General features: G+C 40.6%; 1 protein-coding gene across 35 annotated transcripts in view; it reads right to left on the bottom strand.

Annotated features, from left to right (window-relative positions):
- MAPT (microtubule associated protein tau) overlaps positions 1–20,385 on the bottom strand; it is an 84,955-nt gene that overhangs the window by 21,524 nt on the left and 43,046 nt on the right. For 15 of the 35 annotated variants that reach the window (XM_083708556.1, XM_083708555.1, XM_083708531.1 and 12 more), the window contains 5 exons: positions 18,195–18,281; positions 14,982–15,044; positions 4,948–5,003; positions 2,851–3,048; positions 1,508–1,634 (listed from right to left, as the gene is read on the bottom strand). In XM_083708556.1, coding sequence (XP_083564682.1) covers positions 1,508–1,634; positions 2,851–3,048; positions 4,948–5,003; positions 14,982–15,044; positions 18,195–18,281 — 531 coding nt within the window. Of the gene's footprint in view, positions 1–1,507; positions 1,635–2,850; positions 3,049–4,947; positions 5,004–12,309; positions 13,045–14,981; positions 15,045–18,194; positions 18,282–20,385 lie in introns of those variants that run through there. The other 20 variants (XM_083708545.1, XM_083708546.1, XM_083708529.1 and 17 more) reach the window with 10 other exon arrangements.

Below are 20,385 nucleotides of genomic sequence, written 5' to 3'. Positions count from 1 at the left end.
CCGCTCCGTGAAAAACAATGATAATCTTGCATCCTGGTTGCTAGGGGGGAAAGGAAGGGCAGACTACAGAGATTCCAATGACTATTAGAAAATAAAAGGGAAACAGGGAAAGTGCACTAAGGGGACAGGGAGCACAGGAGCAGGAGCTTAAGCCCTATTTTAACCCTACCTCCAAGACTGGGTAAACCACTCATTGGGTGACTATGGGAGAATAATAATAATTTATTATTTGTACCCCGCCCATCTGGCTGGGTTTCCCCAGCCACTCTGGGCGGCTTCCATAGAAACCAAAAATACACTAAAATATCACAGATTAAAAACTTCCCTGAACAGGGCTGCCTTAAGATGTCTTCTGAATGTCAGGTAGTTATTTATCGCTTTGACATCTGATGGGAGGGCGTTCCACAGGGCAGGCGCCACTACCGAGGAGGCCCTCTGCCTGGTACCCTGTAGCTTTGCTTCTTGCAATGAGGGAACCGCCAGAAGGCCCTTGGCGCTGGACCTCAGCGTCCGGGCAGAACGATGGGGGTGGAGACACTCCTTCAGGAGAACACATGTATCTGGGGGTGGTAGAAGAGCACCAGACCAAGACCTAGGCTCAAGGCTTTCAGCATCTTGTTGCAATGAGGTGATCCCTAATAATAATAATATTAATAATTTATTATTTATACCCCGCCCATCTGGCTGGGTTACCCCAGCCACTCTGGGCGGCTTCCAACAAAATCTTAAAATACAATAGTCTTTCAAACATTATAAGCTTCCCTAAACAGGGCTGCCTTCAGATGTCTTCTAAAAGTCTGGTAGTTGTTTTTCTCTTTGACAACTGGTGAGAGGGTGTTCCACAGGGTGGGTGCCACTACCAAGAAGGCCCTCTGCCTAGTTCCCTGTAACTTGGCTGATTCCCTGTAACTTGGTGATTCTTTAAAAAGAATACAAACTGGTAGCAAGAAACCACCATCTTAGGTCCCTTTGTCATCATGTCAAGCATTGCATTGAGGGTGATACAAGATGGCAGCCACCTGCTATCCAATCATCCAGTGCTGAGTGAGATTTGATTCTTAAGCAGGATTATGGTGGCAGTCAGAGGCAGAAATAGACAGGTTGGCTGGTGCTCCCTGCCCTTTATAAAAGCTCACCTTATGATTTTGAGAAAAGGCTACTTCTCATGCTACTTTTATTAAAATTCCTGCCTTGGGGCCTGTGTCAAATGAACTTTTGCAGTGCTAGGCCACATCAACTTCATGCCACTTTCTTCAGAGGCCTTTTGGGTTCTTTTAAAAGGTTTGTCTGCATAGGCACAGTTCTTGGTCACATCTACTGCCAAGAAGAATATACTGAGGAAGGACTTGTACTTTCTCTTGATACACCACAAATAAAAGCAAAAACCCAACACCTTTGTATTTGAATGTGAGGGAGCTCAAGTAAACCACAGTTTGTTTGGAGCAATTTCCAGAAAGCAAAAAAACCAAACTGCTATGCAACACACAAAAAACCCTTCTTCTCTTACCAAGGCTGGGTGGTGTCTTGGGAATGGTGGGAGTTTTGGCAGGGATCCGAGAAGCATTGGCTGGACTCTTCTGATTCTGTCCCATACCAGGACGTGGAGTGGCTATCTTTGTTTTCATATCTGGACCCTGGTGACAGAAATTGAGAAAGGGCAGTATTTATTGACTGCTCATAGACTAAAAAAGCAAATTGCTGTGGATTAGGGGGATTTCCTCTTTATTTACACATTTTCAACCTAAACTTGAGAAATGGACTCACAATGCCAATACAAGTTTCAAGACTTTACCATGTGCTTATTATATGTATTTTTATGAGGCTTGGCATACAAAATGCTATTCTATTCAATTCTACCATTTTCTCATTTGATTTCAGAACATAAATAATGAACAACTTATGTAAAGTAAAACTAATGGCTTGTCCAAATGCAAAGTTGATGATGCCTTGTCCCTACTTAGCTCCTAAACATACAGCTTTTAGAATAGATATCCACAGTAATAACAGTATTACATAATCCCTTTTTCACCCACATTAATTGAATGCACTTATTTCATGAGTCCTTTCTGTTGCATATAAAATGTGATATCCACATGAAAACATGTGTGACTGTTGAATAAATCTTTCACTGTTACGTCACCACAGCTTGCAGGAGCAGGTGTGATAACATGCAAATACTGTGCCATCTGGAAAACCTGAGCAACAAGCAACATCAAATGTCTTACATATCCATTAACTAAATAAAGCTCAGTAAAACGCTGGCAGTGTCCAGGGAAAAAACCATGAATATAAAAAACTAAGAATTTAAGCAGAATAAACAAAGCTGGCTAAAGGGAATTTATATATTTGCACTTTTCATTTCTTCTCTAAATTGCCAAGTTTTATTGTTACCTACCCAGAGATGTGCAGATGTGGGGCAGTTTGTAGACTAAATAAATAACACTCCATCTGAGCACATTAATGTATCAAGTGGCGATTTATTTGACTTCATTTATGTGCAAATTAAACACAATATTAAGTGCATTGTGAGGCTGCTTGTTCAACTATTCGAAAGAAGTATTCTTCAACTTGGCTATAATCACTGGTCAATCCTAGCACAATCTCTTAAAATGGGAGAAAAAGGCAATACATTGGAGTGGTAGTAGCTAGTCATAACCAAGTAAAGTATATTCATATCTTGGTCATTAAGAAAAAGTCAGGTAAGTACAAATTGCAAAACAAAACAACCACTTGCATGCAATTTGCTGTAAATGCATGCCCAACCCAATGCAAGGAATCTAAGCAAATGGGAAAGAAATAGATTTACCCCAGCCCCTCACTCCACCAACTTCTTTTTACACCATTTCTTACCTTGCCCCTTTTCTCTTTTGTTCCTGTACTGGTTGGTCGGGATGCGATAGAAGAGATGCATTTAGGGATGGAAGTTGGTACTGAGGACTCAGCAGGGTTGGAGGGTTTTTTCAAAGGGATAGAACTAACAGAGGAGTTTCGTTTGGGAATAATGGAGGATCTACCTTCCAAGATTTTGACAGAGGAAGGTATGGATGTCTTAAAAACATGTGAACAAAATAAAATAAAACCAAAGATCAGCATGAGAAAAAAGTAAAAAAATAATAAAAATAAACTGAAAAAGTGTGGTGGTTAAAGTAAAGTCAGAATGACCAATGGCCTTAAGCATGTTAAAAGAAAATAAAAACCTAACTGAAACTGGCTCTCTATCTCCTGCACTACGCTGGCATTAAAAAGAATTTCAAAGCATCGCATCATCTATCTCACCCTTAGAAGGATAGGGTACCAAAATCACAGATTTTTGAATACTACATCATCAAAGGAGCATCTGAAAGTAAACATGCTCCCACATATTGCATTTATCAGTTCTGTGGCATTGGTTTCCACCATGACATCATCATAAAGAAGAATTCTGGGAGAGATGATGACAGCTACATCCAGGAGTGGCTGGCAGGACATTACAGATCTGGCTGCCTTACTCTCTTGCCTTCCAAACATGACATGATGTTGCTGCTTATTGAAAGGGGGAGTAGGAGGGCAACGAGAACTTGGTGTAGGAGGAGTGTTCAACTGGCTCTGCTGCCACACCAGTACCTGCTAAGCTCTCAGTTGCCTTGCCCTCTGCCCCCTCCCAGTAAGCAGCAGCAACACACTGTGTTTGAAAGCGGGGACAGAAATTCAGCCCCACCTGAGCCAACCTACCAGCCACTACTGGAACTATCAATCCCTTTGAGCTTGCAACAACCTAGAAAAACCACAGGTTTTGTCATTTATTGTTTTACTCCCATTGGAATAGCTGGTTAGTGTCTGAACAGGTTTCCATTAAATAAAGAAGTTTGCTTCAGCCTCTTCACTAGTAAGCCACTTCATTATTACTACTGAATGAGGAAGAAAGGTTTCTGAACTACAACAACCAACAAACAAGCCAGGCTCTGTGGATGTATTGCTATCTACATGGCCAGCAGACATTTTCCAGGCAATCTGTTTGAGAGCTAGGAAGGGGAGAGAGCAATTAAGTTCCAAAACCTAACCCCAGAGACAGAGGCTTGGGAGAACAAGCATTTTAAAAACTGGCACAATAAAACTATAGTCCTTTCAGTCACATGCCTTTTCCAGGCAAGTCTGTGGGCCTGTCAAAGCAATCCTTATTTTCAAGCTTCCTGTGCGTGCTCTGATCCATTTTGTGGCTTGCCTTATTTGCTCTTTAGGCAATTCAGTCTTTTCTTTTTGTGGTTCTGATTAATGAGGCAAACAATCCTTTCAAAGCTTGAGTTATAAGGCAAGGTATGACAGCTGCTGCTTTTGTACAGCAAAAGGGGGCTTTCATTCACTTTATTTTATTATTTTATTTTATTTTATTTTATTTTATTTTATGTTTGTTTGTTTGTTTATATTTCTATCCCTCTCACCATTAGCCCTAAGTAGGTCACACTTTAAAAACTACACATAGAAATACACAATAAAATCAAGCTCACATTAAAACGTGTTTAAACTAGTGGGTAGGATTCTCCAAAGCCAGCACCACAGGGAGGAAGAGAGGCTGTCCCTGAAGCAGAAGTTCCACAAAAAAAGCTTAACACTGATTACCACACAGAAATGCTTCTCAGAGATACTCGGGCTTGAATGAAACTCTATGCAAAAGGAGATGTCAAGTTTTACAGCAGCAACTTCCCGTCACACCTAGTTTAGTTACAGGGAAGAAAGTGGCTTCTCAAGCTTAAAATACAGATTTTAAAGGAATTCTAACTTAAAATGCACACTGGGCATTGCAAAAAAAAATTGATGGTGGTGGTGGAGAGACAACAAACTGCATTTAAAGGTTTCTAGCAGAAAGCAAAATATTTACTCCATCAAAGATAAAGAAAAATGTTTTAAGGAAGAACCAAGAATGCAGAGAGGATGAACTGCATCCATGTTCATATATGCTTGTCAGCTTACCTTTGGTTTAGGCTCTTCAGTCCCAGTCTCATTTTTATCTTTGTTGTCCATTCGAGCTGATGAGAAAGGAGAATTACTGTTACATTTTGCTGCGTGGAGGGGTGACAGTTCTAAAATACAGTGGTACCTCTGGTTACGTACTTAATTCGTTCTGGAGGTCCGTTTTTAACCTGAAACTGTTCTTAACCTGAAGCACCACTTTAGCTAATGGGGCCTCCCACTGCTGCCGTGCCGCCGGAGCACGATTTCTGTTCTCATCCTGAAGCAAAGTTCTTAACCCAAGGTAGTCTTTCTGGGTTAGCGGAGTCTGTAACCTGAAGCGTATGTAACCCGAGGTACCACTGTAGCTTCTGGAGAAGGTAAGCCACTCAGATTGTAACTGTAGCATGCAACTCTCCTCTGCCCTTGCATAAACAGTGAGGAAAGCTCCATTCCTTAGAGAACCATATTTCTGATTTATAAATTTGCTCTCACTCTTTCAGGCTTTAATGCAACAAGCAAGCGTGTTGTGCCTCACACCATCTGGGAAAGCAAAATAAAATAAATAAGTATTGCCAGCTGTATTGGGAATGAAAAAATAATAAGAGTTCCCAACTGATTGGTACCACTTTTGGAAGCTCTTCCAAGTGTTTTGTGTGAAGCTCTGTTTGCAGTGTGATGTCAGGAACTGGCAACAGCACTGTGGCCTTTAACCACTGAAGTAACAGATCACTTTTAATAACCCCAAAGACTTCTAAATACAAGTAGTCCAATAACTTCTGCCTGTCTGCATTAAACTATCTGAAAAAAGCAGCAAACTAGTTAAAGCTGAACCATTTAGTTGGTTCCGGTAGTTTCCACACTCCCTATAATGGAACACCCAAGTTTAACAAAACACTTACTTGGGACAAAAAGTATGATTCTGTGTCAAAAGTATTCATGCTCCTTTCTAACAAAATGTTGCTTTGCCTGCTTTGGATCAAGTCATACAAAACGCTAAATCAATGTTTATCATTTTGATAGGGGATAAAGAAGCTACTAATTAGTTCCAAACAATACAACCTAGCTAATGGGAAAATCAGCTTAAAACGAAAAGTGTAAGCCTTGCTTTCAGCTCACTCTAAGTATAGGGTTCAGTTATAGGCCATAAAGGGCAACATGTAAATTTAGTGAAAGGGTTAAGTTCAGTCCAAGTTAAAAGCTAGTTTCAGCTTTCAGTTCAGTTTAAAATAGTTCAACGGGGGGGAGGGGACCCTAGGCTTTTAGCTTTAAATTCAGTTTTTATAACACTTACACTCTAATTTTGAATGCTAAATAGGTTTTAAGTTAAAACTTAAAACATTAGGGTATTTAAAAAACCTCAATTCAAGCTCAGTAAAGGCCTGGTTTGTGCTTATTAAGCATAGCATATAAACTAAGGGGTAAGGGTTGACCTTAGGGCAAGTTGAAAGCTCAGGATTTTTGTTCAGTTTCAAAATCAGTTAAAATCATTCAGATTTAAAGCACTTTCATTTCCGGAGGAATTTCAACTACCCACATCACATATCCCTCAATATCACTACCCAGGGTGCTAAACTGACATAAATTTCCCTTTCAGATTTTTAGTCATTGGAATTTATTGCAACCCAAGGAGTCTTACCTCCTTGCAGGCTCATGCAGAACTTGTCTGATGCCTGGGGAGGGAGTCTTGTTAGAATAAAGTTGTAAGCTCAAAAAGCAGCCAGTTCCTGGTGGGGCCCGTTAGTCGCCTTAGTCCAGCAAGGCCTGGAGCTAGTGTACCCGACTGCCCACACCCCCTCCCCACCCCTTGCAGGGGCCTGCCTCCTTGTGTTTTTCTAACAATGACTTCCTGATCTAATTGGCTGCTGCAGAAGTTGGGGGAAGCTAGACAGGACAATAAGCTTCAGGCAACCCAGAGAGAAAGAATCTGTTTTAGAAGCACAAAAGGAGCCCCATCTGGTGAAGATTCTCAGTCCCAGTGACAAAGTGTCAAGGTAACATGCAAGTTAGGCATTTGTGCAAGTTTCAAACTGAGCAAGGGGGTCAAGCCTCACTATGCTCCACCTCTTCTTTGATTTAAAATTCAAACAACACAAAGCATTCAGGTAGGAAGCCAGCAGGGGTATGGGGTCTATTTAGAACACTGTACAGAATGCCACATAAACAACTAATGGCTGCCTAGATAGAAATCATGGGTGTTTACTCAGTGCAGGGAGCTCCCAACCCTCAGGGAACAAGCTCATCCCTTTGTGGCCAAGGAATCTTCTTTTTAAAAAATCTAACTTGTCCATAAGATGTAGGGTGAGGACACTGTGTACTTAGAATTTCAAAAAGACTTTGATAAAGTAGCTCATCAAAGACTCCTGATTAAAGGTAGTGGTCATGGAATAAGAGGAGAGAGACTCTTGTGGATTAGTAATTAGCTATGAAAGAGTTTAGAAAAGGGCTGCCAAAATTATCACGGGACTGGAACAACTATATGAGAAGCTGCATTCGAGGCTTATTCATACAATAATCTAGGACCATCCAATAAAGCTGAGCAGCAGAAATCTGGTCCAATATGATAATTGTCCACCTCATATTATTCACTGAGGGGAAAGTTGCAGAAGCAGGGCAACAAAGAGGCTGCTGGCAGGAAGTAGCTTCACACACAAACTTTTGTTTGTTTGTTTTTAAATAGCAAAATCTAAATACATATATCGAAAATGGGACTGCTACATCCACATTCAGCCAACAGAATTGGCTAAAGGATAAGAGAGGCTGAAATGTTTGCCTGCAAATCAGCCTGAGAAAGATGGATTGATTGCAACCAACATTCTGTTCACCCCTGCCCTACAGGAAACTGGGGGAGTGCCAAGATTATAATCCTTGACTATTATATCATGGACACATAAAGACTGGTACTATACTCTGCTGCTGAAGTGCACACATTGTTTTCGTTCTGTTACAAGAAAGTTGAAATCTTTTCTTGTGTATCTACCATATTTTTCGCTCTATAACACGCACCTGACCATAACACGCACGTAGTTTTAAGAGGAGGAAAACAAGAAAAAAATATTCTAAACGAAACAATGGATGTATGATTTTTGTGGTTCATGCTGTGGCCACAGACATGTGATCTGACGGTGAGTTTGGGGTAGCCCAATGCAAAAATCCTGAGGATCCATGTGGATCCATGCTTTGTAACCACGTTTTTGCGCCATTGCGGCCCCATGAAACAGTGGGTGCGTGTGTTTTTTGGTGCAGGCTGTAGCCATGGATATGCTATGTGATCTGATGGTGAATTTGGGGTGACCTAGTGCAAAAATCCTGAGGATCCATGTGGATCCGTGCTTTGTAACCACGTTTTAAGTGGGGAGGGAAGGAAAAGAACTCAAGGGACAAGGAGCACGCGTGGGGTGTGTGGAGAAGGATGCTGCTGATAATGCAGGAGAGGCTCCTCTCCGGCTTTGCTCCTTTAGAACAAGCAGGCTCTGCGTCTCTCCCTCCTCCCCGGCAAGGAAACCATGATAGTAACCACTCTGAGACAAATCAAGAAAAATTGCGACCAACACTCTCCCCCAACAAGCGCAGTGAGGTCAAAACACACACACAGAGAGAGAGAGAACTGGCCCTAAAGTCGCAGGGCACTGGAAGTCGCAGGGGCGCTGGGGGAGTGAACGGGAAGCAAGAGAAGGAGAAGGAGCCCTCACACACACAGAGACACACAGAGTGTCAATTCTAAAGTCGCAGGGGCGCAGGGAGAGTGAACGGGAAGCAAGAGAAGGAGAAGGAGCCCTCTCACACACAGAGACACGCAGAGTGTCAATTCTAAAGTCGGAGGGAGAGCGCAGGGAGAGTAAACGGGAAGCAGGAGGAGGAGAAGGAGCCCTCTCTCACACACACAGACACACAGAGTGTCAATTCTAAAGTCGAAGGGAGAGTGCAGGGAGAGTGAACGGGAAGCAGGAGGAGGAGAACGATAGCTCAAGCACACACACACACACAGCCCCTACAGTGGCTAATCCAAAATCAGACAGCAAAAAACTGCAGGCAGGGACAGAGAGCATGGGGTTGTTTTAAAGCAGCCAACCCCACTCTGCTTCTCTCCCTCCTCCCGGCTAGGCTGGCTGAAAAGCTTTGCTGCTACTTAGCAGCTCAGTGGGGAGGAGAGAGGAACATAGAGGACGGGGTTGTTTTAAAGCAGCCAAGCCCGCTCTGCTTCTCTCCCTCCTCCCCAGCTCGGCTCGCTGACAGGAGCCGCTTACACCCGCTTTGCTGTTTCAAAGCGAGCCACGGACTACTCACAACTGCAGCTGTAGGCATTCGCTCCATAACACGCACAGACATTTCCCCTTACTTTCTAGGAGGAAAAATCTGCGTGTTATGGAGCGAAATTTACGGTATGTCACTCTGGGTTGCCTTGGGCAATATAAAGCAAATAAATAAATAAATAAGCTCACTGATGATTACATTTCCCATATTTGCATGGACATCTGCATGACACTTTTCTGAACAAACGAAGCCTTATAACGAAAGATTCTAGGTACAGCCTGTAATCATGCTACCCATCCTCCCTGATTCTTGATAGAATTTTGTAGACAATTGTCCATTGCTGCTAGAACACAATAAATTGCAGGGTGAGTATGAGGGTCCACTTCTCAGCTACCCCAAGCTGAAGTGATAAGCTTGATGCAGAAGAATTCCATAAGGCCATGAGTCACTGAGTTTCTTTCAAAGAGCAGCTTGTCATAGAATGACTTGACGTTAGAATCACCAATGCTTAGTCCAGGTGGAGTGAGCTCCCATTGCTTTGTCCCAGCTCCTGCTAATCTAGCAGTTCAAAAGCATACCAGCACAAATAGGTACTGCTGAGGCAGGAAAATAAATGGCGTTTCTGTGTGCTCTGGTTTCCATCATGGTGTCCCGTTGTGCCAGAAGCAGTTTAGCCATGCTGGCCACATGACCCAGACAAATGCCGGATGCCTTGGCCTGAAAGCAGAGATGAGCACCACACGCACGCCATAGTCAAATTTGACTGGACTTAACCATCCAAGGATCCTTTACCTAACCTTATACCTACATATCTTTTTCTTTTCCAGAGGTTTCCTTTTCAATGGCTTAGCAGTGACAAATTCTTCATTCTAGCAGACTCTGACAGTTAATTGTAGCCAGCACCTCCCTCTTTACTACAAACTGAAGCTTCTGGAGTTATGAACCTCATCATCTGATCAGCCTATGCAAAGCATTTTTACACATTCATCAACTGCTCAGGTTTGGACAGAATATTTAAGTATCATTTGGATTGTTCTGGGCCTTGAGTCTCTTCTTCTTGAGCTTTGGTTCTACTGATTTTCTCCCCTTTCAGTGCTAATGCTCTCTTTGCAGCTGACAGAAAGGCCATCTCCTCTAACACAGCCAGATGTTTCAATGCCAAGGAAGCTCACAGTTAAGTTCTTTGAGCTAAGATTCCTTCAGAGAAACTAAAAGACAGCCCAGCAAACTGTTAGTGGATGTAGCACAGGCTTTCTCCCATATGAGTACTTTGAGTTGATTTACAAAGTCTATTCAAGATTTCTTTGCACAATTTGGGCAGTTCTGGCAGGATTCAACAGCATGCCCCACTCTATGGAATATTAGACAATGGTCATGCTCAACTGACAATAGGAACTTTCTTCCAAAGAGATGGTGCATTAACAACCCCCATGAGCAATTTATGACTAGCAGTGTTCACTGGAACCCATATAATAATATAATAATAATTTATTATTTACACTCCGCCCATCTGGCTAGGTTTTCCCAACCCATGAAGATCAGGTTACCCTTTGTGAAGGGATTTCAACATTCCAATTTACTCTACTACAAATTCTGAAAAGCTGGAGGAAAAAAAGAAATACCAGTGCTAATTGTTTCACCTGCTTGCCTACTGTGCAAGATGCAAAAATATTAAGTCTTTCAAGCAGACGAGGAAGACTCATGCCTTCTTATTGCAGAAGTTACAAAAGGTCCCAACTGTGATGTCAATATCTGTTATTAAGGAAACTCTTTGGTTCCCCCCCCAAAAAAACCCCACATATGAAACTATGAAGAGACAATGTAGAAAGGGATGTTCTTAAAGAAGATACATACATGTATTTTCTATTCACGCAGTTCCTCAAAAAAATAGGAATAGCTTGAGATGCCTGAAATCATGCAAAATTTCATACAGCAAATTGAACATTTTTTTGAAGTTAATGCAAATGTATTTGTAAAGGAAGTAGCCCCCCTTTATTATGGAAGGACCATGGTTAAGCATTTTCTCCTGCCTATAGGTCACACCATCTATCACTTTTAGCTGACACCCCATACAAAGGGTAGCCAACATGATCACCCTCAGCTGTTGTGGATAACAATGCCCATTAGTCTCAGCCAGTGTGATCAATAGTCAAGGATGCTGAGAGTTGTAGTCCACAACATCTTGAGGACACCACATTGGCTACCCCTACTCTACTTTATTTCTCTTGGATGCAGGTGAGCAAAAAATAATAAAACAAAAACCCTTACACCCTTTGGAAGTTTTTACACATGAGGCTTGATTGTACATTTACATGTGCATTGTGCAGCATTTGTGCCAAGTATAAATGTAGTTAATGGATGGGTAGAATACAGAATGGAAAGGGAGAAAAAATTATAGCCAGTGTATGTTTCACATTAGCATTAAACAGATTTACCGTAAGCCAATGCCAGCATAAGTGAAACATTCTTTGTTTAATACACACCACAGTGATCTCTGACAGCTATTAGATAAGCTAGAATGGGAATGCATGATGAGAATCAGAGACTTGAAATAATGTTGAGACACAGCTTGTATAATAAGTTTCTGATCAAGGCCAAGATCACTTAGCTCCATTCTTGCTTTACCTATATCTTATCTCAGTGTTGGCCAAACTTGGGTCTTCAGCTGTTTTTGGACTACAACTCCCATCATCCCTAGCTAACAGGATGAGTGGTCAGGGATGGTGGGCATTGTAGTCCCAAAACAGCTGGAGGGTCAAGTTTGGCCATCACTGTCTGATCTAATTGGTTAGAAGACCTGCCAGTGGAGGATCTCAGATAAGTGAAAAGAGCTAAAATTCCACAAAATATAAATTGGGGTGGCGATTGGTGAGAAGAAGCAGCAGCATCCATGCAGGATAAGCATGCAGCCATTGTATTAATGGATTGTACTCACACCCCAAGTCCAAATGAAGCAGACAGCCATGGATGTAGAGCAGTGCCACACAAACATTTTTGTTTCCTGTCAACTTATCAGGGAAACTGCTGAAGCAGCAGGATTCAGGGAGAGATGTGCAAAATCATTTGTGGTTTTAGCAGCCTTGCTTTCTTTAAGCAGGATAACTGAGCAACACACGCACATGCACACACCTTTCAGAAGTGGCAATCGACTGCTTTGTTTCTCTGGTGTACAATAGGCAGCTTTTTTTCCAGAAGCCTTTTGCAATTCTGAGGCCTGCACAGTTTCCAATGTCTCCCCTTCCAGGGAGATGCTCTCTCCTGAAAGCTTGCCTACTTCTAGTACACATTCCAAAGTTTTGCTCTCCTTCGGGACATTAGCTTCAACCTCAACTTGGTAAATATGCTCAGAGGGGTCCAATTCTGCAACCATGGCACACCTTTCATCTTCTGATACGAATGGCCTTCTCTCATCCAGACTATCCTGCTGAGTTGTTTCATCAGTGTCTCTGTCTTCAACCTTTATCTGTCCAAATGCAACTTCTTTCAAATCACCTCTGAAGTAGGGTGATCCATCAGCTGTTGGGAAATATGCCATGTGAGCAATTCCCACCGGCTTGCTTATCGAAATCAGCAGGGAATCTCTCAAAAGCCCCATCCCTTCCATCATTTTTAGGCTGGCTGGTCCCAATCCTGCACCAACTTTTTAAGGTACTGATGTTGTAGGCACGCCAATAACCACTTTCTCAATAAGATCCTGCAACTGATTATGAATTCTGAAGACAGCCTTCTCCTGGCTTCTTTCAGCTGTGTGGAACTCCATGTATCCATCTGGCACCTTTAGCAAAGTGGCTACATAAAAGGGTTCCACACAATCTGCTTGTTGGGCTTTATCTGTTTGTGCAGATTGAATTTCATTGCCTAGTGATGCAGAGATTCTCCCCCCCCCCCCCCAAATCTCTAGCCCATGATCTCCCACAAAGGGAGTAAATTCTAGGAAATGTGAGGGTAGCTATAATATGCCTTGGATGATTTCATAGGTGCTCAGATAAACAAGCTATTTTGGATTTTGAGTGATTTCATTCTTAACCCATTTGCAATGTGTTCCTAAATTCTTGGTTCCACTCTCCTCAGCAATACTGAGGCATGCAGTTCTATTAAGGTATACAAGAAGGGCATTAAGCACAGTAAGAAGTTAGCATGTTTATATCAATACAAAGCCATTTTTGGAACACTACTAAATTAATTATAAATATTTGAGAGAATATCATTAAAAGAGCAAAACTGAATACCACAGCACCATTTGCTATAGTCAACTCTACTTTGGTTAGCCTAAAAGTACTCAGAACTCCTAATCTGTTTGAGATCACAATATTGTACTTCTCAAATGTGAGTTACGATATTGAAACACAAACACAAGCATTTAACTTATAAAATCTATCAAATACTGCAAAATAATAGAGGTTGATACTGGATGTATAAAAAAATACACCTCTATTAACAAAACAGTTCTACGAGACATACACATATTTCTTCCCATTTTCAAGAGTTACTTCAACCAGTTTGTTGAAGTAATTCAAAAATTAGATCTGTAGGTTAATTACCTGAAAACTTTCATTTTCATAACATCTATCATTATTCTGTAATCTTATTCACTCATGGCCTTTATCACTATAGTACTAAATGTATTTCTGTTATTTTGGGTTATAAAAGGCATGCTAAAAAAAAAAAAGTTCACAGCTTTAGGGCCACAATGGCAGTGTTCCACCACACTCAATCACCACCATCCACCTCCCTTTCCTGTACTTTTTACTAGTTCTCTACTATATTTTTTGAGGCATGTTGCTAAACTTCTAAAACAGTAGTGAAGGTGAATGGCCTCCACAATAAACAATGGTTTAACAATTATTTGTTCTATGCATTAGCCTCAAGCTAATGACTTCCCCTTCCCCTCCAGTTTGGCTGTAAGGAGGAGACAGGGAGCTTTGACTTTTGATTTCAATTAACCACAGTCGAACACTGCATCCCAAACCTTAACCGTATTTTATCTTAACTTTAATTAGTTTAAAAAAGCCAGCATCACAGACTATTGTTTGAAGTATGCTGGTTTCAACTGAACAGAATTAACAAACCACAATTTGTCTTGATTTGAACATACAGTGGTACCTCTGGTTACGTACTTAATTCATTCTGGAGGTCCGTTCTTAACCTGAAACTGTTCTTAACCTGAAGCACCACTTTAGCTAATGGGGCCTCCCGATGCTGCTGCCGCGGCACCACTGCACGATTTCTGTTCTCATCCTGAAGCAAAGTTCTTAACCCGAGGTACTATTTCTGGGTTAGTGGAGTCTGTAACCTGAAGCATATGTAACCCAAGGTACCACCATATTGCTTAACAGAAGTCAGTTCAAATGGACAGAATTTTTTTTTAAACTCTTCCTAACCATGCCAGAGGAGTGTGAAAACCCAAGACTTGCTGTGGTTCATTTCACTAATGAAAAACAATGGTTTATGGTAATTCCCAAACAAGACCAATCACTGCTTTAATAAGGGGTATTGCAGTATTGTCTGTACTGTACTAAGTTCCATTAATTTTCTTAATAAAACAGTGCAGCACAAAAGATGATGGAAGTATAAGGATTCCAAGATGCTTTCCTTCATGGTAACAGCAATTGCAGAACCCAGCAAAAATGAAAATAGGGGATTCAACCATAAAAATAAAAGCAGGATTGCTAATATTTTTGGGCTATAAAAAAGGACGCAACACACCAAATATTATTTCTACCTGATTGTAACTTCCATCCCGACCCAGCAGTCCACAGCTTAGCATTTTAAGTTCTGCAGAGCAACAATACTGTACTTACCTTGAGCATCCCCCGCAGCATGGTCTTCAAGGCTAGAAGTAGAGCCTAAGTCTGCTTCCTCAGCTACATTTTTCAAGTCGAGGATGGGAAAATGGTTTCAACATTAAAAATGGTACAAGACAAATGCCTCTAACCTTCTTACCAGTTTTACTTAATTTTTTTTAATATCAGAGGAAGAAAATATATTGAACCTGAATGGCAGCACATTTAAATGAAAATGGGATGAAATGGATAGAAACATCCCCTCTCAAACAAATCAGCACTGATCTACTCTTGAGCCATATTCAGCAGTGAATTATGTCCAGAGCATGGAGAAGGATGTAGTAAAACTGACAGCTTTTATAAAATAGAATCTTACTAAAAAATAAACAAAAAAAATAAAATAAAATAAATCTGACCATATATATTGTAATGAATTTATTTTGAAGTTTCTCAAAAGTGAGAGTATCCTTCCCTACAAAATGGTTAACAGCCTGATACTATGCAGACCTAGGTTTGGGTATACCCATTTAGAACAATGGGAGTAAGCATATCTAGGAGGTATAAGCAGCTTCTTGATTTTTTTCCTTCAACCTCAGATTTAGTGCATGCCTTCACAAAGTCATAGAGCAGAGTGTAGTACACCTATAGAATTGATCAATCCCTCCACACCCAAATTCCCTTGGGGGCGGCTCTTCAAGTCCCAAGTCCCTGCTTCCTCCATAAGGTTTGATTAAGATTGATCTGCCCATTTATCTTGGTTTTTAATGGAACACATTTTACAAGGCTCAGTTATTTGTTTCATAACTTGAGGACTGTCTCCTGGGGCTGTTTTTTACAATATTGTTATGAGCTTGAACTGCCTTGATTATTTTTATCGAGTCTATCATTATTGCTGCTGCCTCCAGTGTCACTTGATGGGGTTAGGGATTTGTCAAATGAACATTAATCTTCCCTAGTCACTGGGGATATTTTCCTTAATGGTCTGAAAATCTCTCTCCTCCCAACTAGTCTGTGGAATATGACACACATCAGAGCTAGCAGGAAGAGCAGAGAAACTGTTTATAATGGGTCTGAATTTAGAGAGAATGCTGGAAATTTAGTTACCGGTAAATTGAAATCATCAAATGGGGAGAAATTAAAGGGATTTATAGGAGCATAAGCAGTTGTTCTTTTTAGAAAACTGATGAAGGATCAGTGCTTTCCCTGTTGTAGCAGTCAACTGCTTCCAGGCCACTTCTATATTTGTAAATGGAAAGACAAGTTGTTTGCTTGTAACTAATGTTTAAGTGGTCTTCTGTGCAATCAGAACATATGGATTCTGCATCTGCACAAAGCAACATCTCAGAAATGTCTAGATTTTTAGAAATTCAGGAGCTCACACTGGCTTTCTCCTCTTGAGTGGACAGACCCTGCATGATGCTTACGCCTCAAGGGACAAGCAAGTGCTATCCCACTCATGAAGTAATTTGACTTTTTATTTGTGGGCTCCACACAGTCACATATATGGAGATTACCAAGATGACCTACCCAAAGGTGGATGGAGGCAGCTCAATTGAACCAGTTATGTAGGCTGACTCTCCTAAGGGTTGTATTTGCCCTGGCCCTGATATAGCTAGCATGGTCTGTGATAAAAGTTGATGAAGTAGATCAGGTAGCTGATTGGCAGAGCTCTGGCAAAGGTGTAGCCTAAGAAAGTGCTGCTAAATTGTGACTTGTCCCTTCAATAGTGGAGTGCAAATGGGCCAAGGTGTCAGCATGAAAGAGAGATAAAAAACCACGTCTCCTAATCTGGCAAGTCAATTCAACAGTGTATGTTGGCCAAAAATAAAGATCTTGAGAAAAAATAGGAATGCCCTTTCAAAGACTTTGTTAGCATATGAAAGTGGTACTGATTAAGACTAAAGGATGTCCAAACAGAAAGCCAAAGTATTTTTTCCAGATATAGGGAGGGTGGAACAAAAAGCAGCTTCATGATCATCTTTAGACTACTTGTTGATATCAAAGGCCTATAAAAGCACACTGTCAGATGAGGCATTTAGATGAGAGGCTCTGTTTATGCACCTAGTGTGCATAAAACCAACAGAGCACAAAACTACTTTGTGTATCTCACCTAGTTAATGCCAGCCCTAGGGTAGGGTGAATCAGGAGAAAACCTGGAACTTAGCAGCCACTGAAAAAGGAAAGGAATGATAATGGGTACAAAGAAGTGGTTGTATCCAACTAAATTTTACTCTTAGATGGCCCACTGGGTAGTACTCAATGTTAGTCCTACTCAGAGTTGTTTCACTCATTTCAATGGGTCTATTTTGAGTAGGATTTAGGTCTATTAATTTCAATGGGCTGCATTCAACTAAGTCAGTCATGTCCATTAGTTTCTATGGGTCTACTCTGACACTGAATGTAACCACAAAAGTGAACTACTGTCTGGATTAATTTTGAGAGAAAAGTAAGAAAAAAACCCTCCCAAAATCTCAAAAGATATGTTCTTTGATGCTGTTCAGGCAACAACCAAAAACAAAAGTGGACTGGAACTTGCCTGTCTCCTGAGACTCATTCATAGCTTAAGATTCACTCATTCAAGAAAAGAGAGCAAGGGCCAGCTCCTGCTTTCTGAAACACTATTTTTAATTATTATTATTATTATTATTATTATTATTATTATTATTATTATTATTTTTGAGATGTTGTTCCCTACAGGTACACAACCTACTTGTGTGACTGCAAAGAAGAACAAACATCGCAGACACATTATAAGTATATTGTGTTCTCTCATTTCAGAAATGAAACTCTGTAGTCCAACCCTGTACTTTTTCTCACTCAGGGAAGCAGGGAATGCATAACAGTAAACGGTATGGAGGACCCTGCTAAAATGGTGCTCAAATTAAGCAAGTGTGCACCTGATCATTTGGAACGTCATGTAAACTGACTCAGAGCTTTATAAAGTAAGAGGGGGATGTAACTATGATACATACATAGACACAAACAGAATACACAAATTTTGCATCAGTTATAAATGCTGCACACATGTGTAAATATTGAGATCTCCCCTTAAAACACAGCAAAAGATGTCTTCCCACATGGATCTTTAATAGTGTAATTTGTAGGCGTGTGCTATTAATAACTAATGCAAAGCACATTTATACTAAACATACCAGGAAGGAATTTGGTCATGTGCAAAGAGGCCCTATTTCAATCTTTTCTTCATACCATTTTCTTCCTAAAAGGCCTCACCTGTATTTCCTTCAGGTATCTCTGCATGCTGGCGAGTCGCATTTCGATTCTCATGCACTCTCTCCTCCACTAATGGAGCAGTAGCATCTGAAACAAAAAGGCAAAATGAAGCAACTGTCACTTTAAAAGCACTGCAAAATTCTTCAGATATTAGCTACTTTAAGAAAATGGAGTAATAGCCTGCTGTAAAAGATGGCAACTCAAAGGCAGTCATGTACCATGTTTTCTTCAGATGAGATGAGGATGGGGTTTGCATCCAGAAACAAGAGCCAATTAAACCTAAAAGGTTTGGGATATAAATCTGCATACTAATTATTGCTCAAAGCCACACAAACTGCAAGCTTGAAAAGGAATTTGAACCTGAAGCTCACATCCAAGGCCCTTGTTCAATTCATTCCACCTCCTTGAAGATAAAATGTGTAGTTCTCCTCACCCCCATGTTTACTTGTCAGCTCATGGAGTCATCCAGAGGTTTGTAGGTGGCAGACTTTCATGGACTCATTTTTGCTTCTTCTAGCTCAAGGGGATACCTAAATTGAGCCCTGGCACATGTGACATAGGTTTGTGTTTATGGGTGATCAAAATAGGAAAGTGGCCATACAAAGAACAGAGGGTTCGCCACTAAGTCTGATGGCAGAAATATGAAACATGACACCAGAAACTTCCCAAGCATGTGCAGGTCTGTTTTCTTGGGTAGGTCAGTGGTGTTAAAGGCCTTGACTTACCACTCATGGCAAGTTAGAGAGTATACAATTTATGCTCCACTACCAACTCAGCCCACGTTTGTCACTCAAGCAAAGCAAGAGACAGAACATAGACAGGACAAACAATGAGACAGACAATGGGAGTACAATGGGAGATTTATTTATTTTTTATTTTACCTCCATTTTTTTTTTGCTGAGAGAAGAGATCTGGGGACAGAAAAATTGACTTGACAGGCTTATTTATTAAATTTATATCCTGCCCTTGCTCCCAAAGAAGCCCAGAGTAACAAGTGATAAACTATTATTATGTTAGCTATTTTGGTCCTTTTAATAGGACTGGCACATAGATCCATTGTCCTTCTTCAGCTAAAGATCTTCAGAGTGAATAATTTTTATAAAATCTTCTCCTTTTTTTTGTTGATTTCCCTAACGCTACTGATGCCAGGAGCTCAAAATGTCTGATATCCTTCAAAATATTTCTGTTTGATGATGTTTTAAGGATATGGCTACAAATAAATTTGCTTCAGTTTTGTATATTGTTCAGTCTTTTGATATTTGTTGCCAAAATTGTGTGCATTTGGTTGTCGCCAAAGGAACATTTAGAAAATTGCTTACCTTATGGATTTAATGTATCTTCAAGATGCCCAATCTAAAAGATTCTACTTGCCAGGTTTCACAGATTACAGTGTTACCAAAAAACAATATCTAATGAAACAAGTAGTTATAAGTGTAGAACACTTTTGATATGTGAATCTTCAAGAGTATTTCCAGCCCAAAAGAGAAAAATAACGCCACCAAGTTTCATTTCAATATTTTTGAAATGTAGCTTTAAATATACCAATAAGGACATGCATACACTACAGTTTACCTTGAGTCATTCTGGCCAAGAGTTGACTCGCATTATTTTCATGGCTTTCCCCCTCTATCAATTTTTGTCACCTAGATTTTGCCTATTCCCAAATCAGGTTGAGTAACTCGGCCATCCTCACCTAAGACTTTCCCATTGCACTGGATTCAGGACAATCTTATGCTACAAATGTGCTCAGTTTAGACGAGAAACAGAAGAGAGAACAATAACTTCTCTCCAGGGTGCAATTTTGCATGTATTTCGATAGGATAAAGGGCTTAACAGGCAAATGTGGCACAATTAGAGGGAGAAAAATTGGGATTCTGCCACATGACTAACTTTTAAATTATAGTGTGGAAATTTATCCCACTTCAAACAGTATATTCTCTTAACCATGCAAGTAGGTTTTAAACTACCCATCTACTCACCTGTGTTGCGCAAGAATGATTTCTAGATTATAATGTATTAATGAACAATATTTCTTTCAGTTCTTAAATGACTAGCACATCATCAGTTTGTTTGCAGTATGTAAGAGAGCAGTCTAGTTAAGCTTGCATACAATACAAATCCCTATTATGCTTATAAATTTACAGTGTAGATGCTGTAGGAAGACCAGAGTTCGTGAAATCAAGTTCAGTTT

Source organism: Podarcis gaigeae, assembly GCF_964106915.1.
Source record: "Podarcis gaigeae genome assembly, chromosome: 13".
Lineage (NCBI taxonomy): Eukaryota > Metazoa > Chordata > Lepidosauria > Squamata > Lacertidae > Podarcis > Podarcis gaigeae.
Note: the sequence above shows the minus strand (reverse complement) of the source record. Positions and strands in the feature narration are given on the sequence as shown.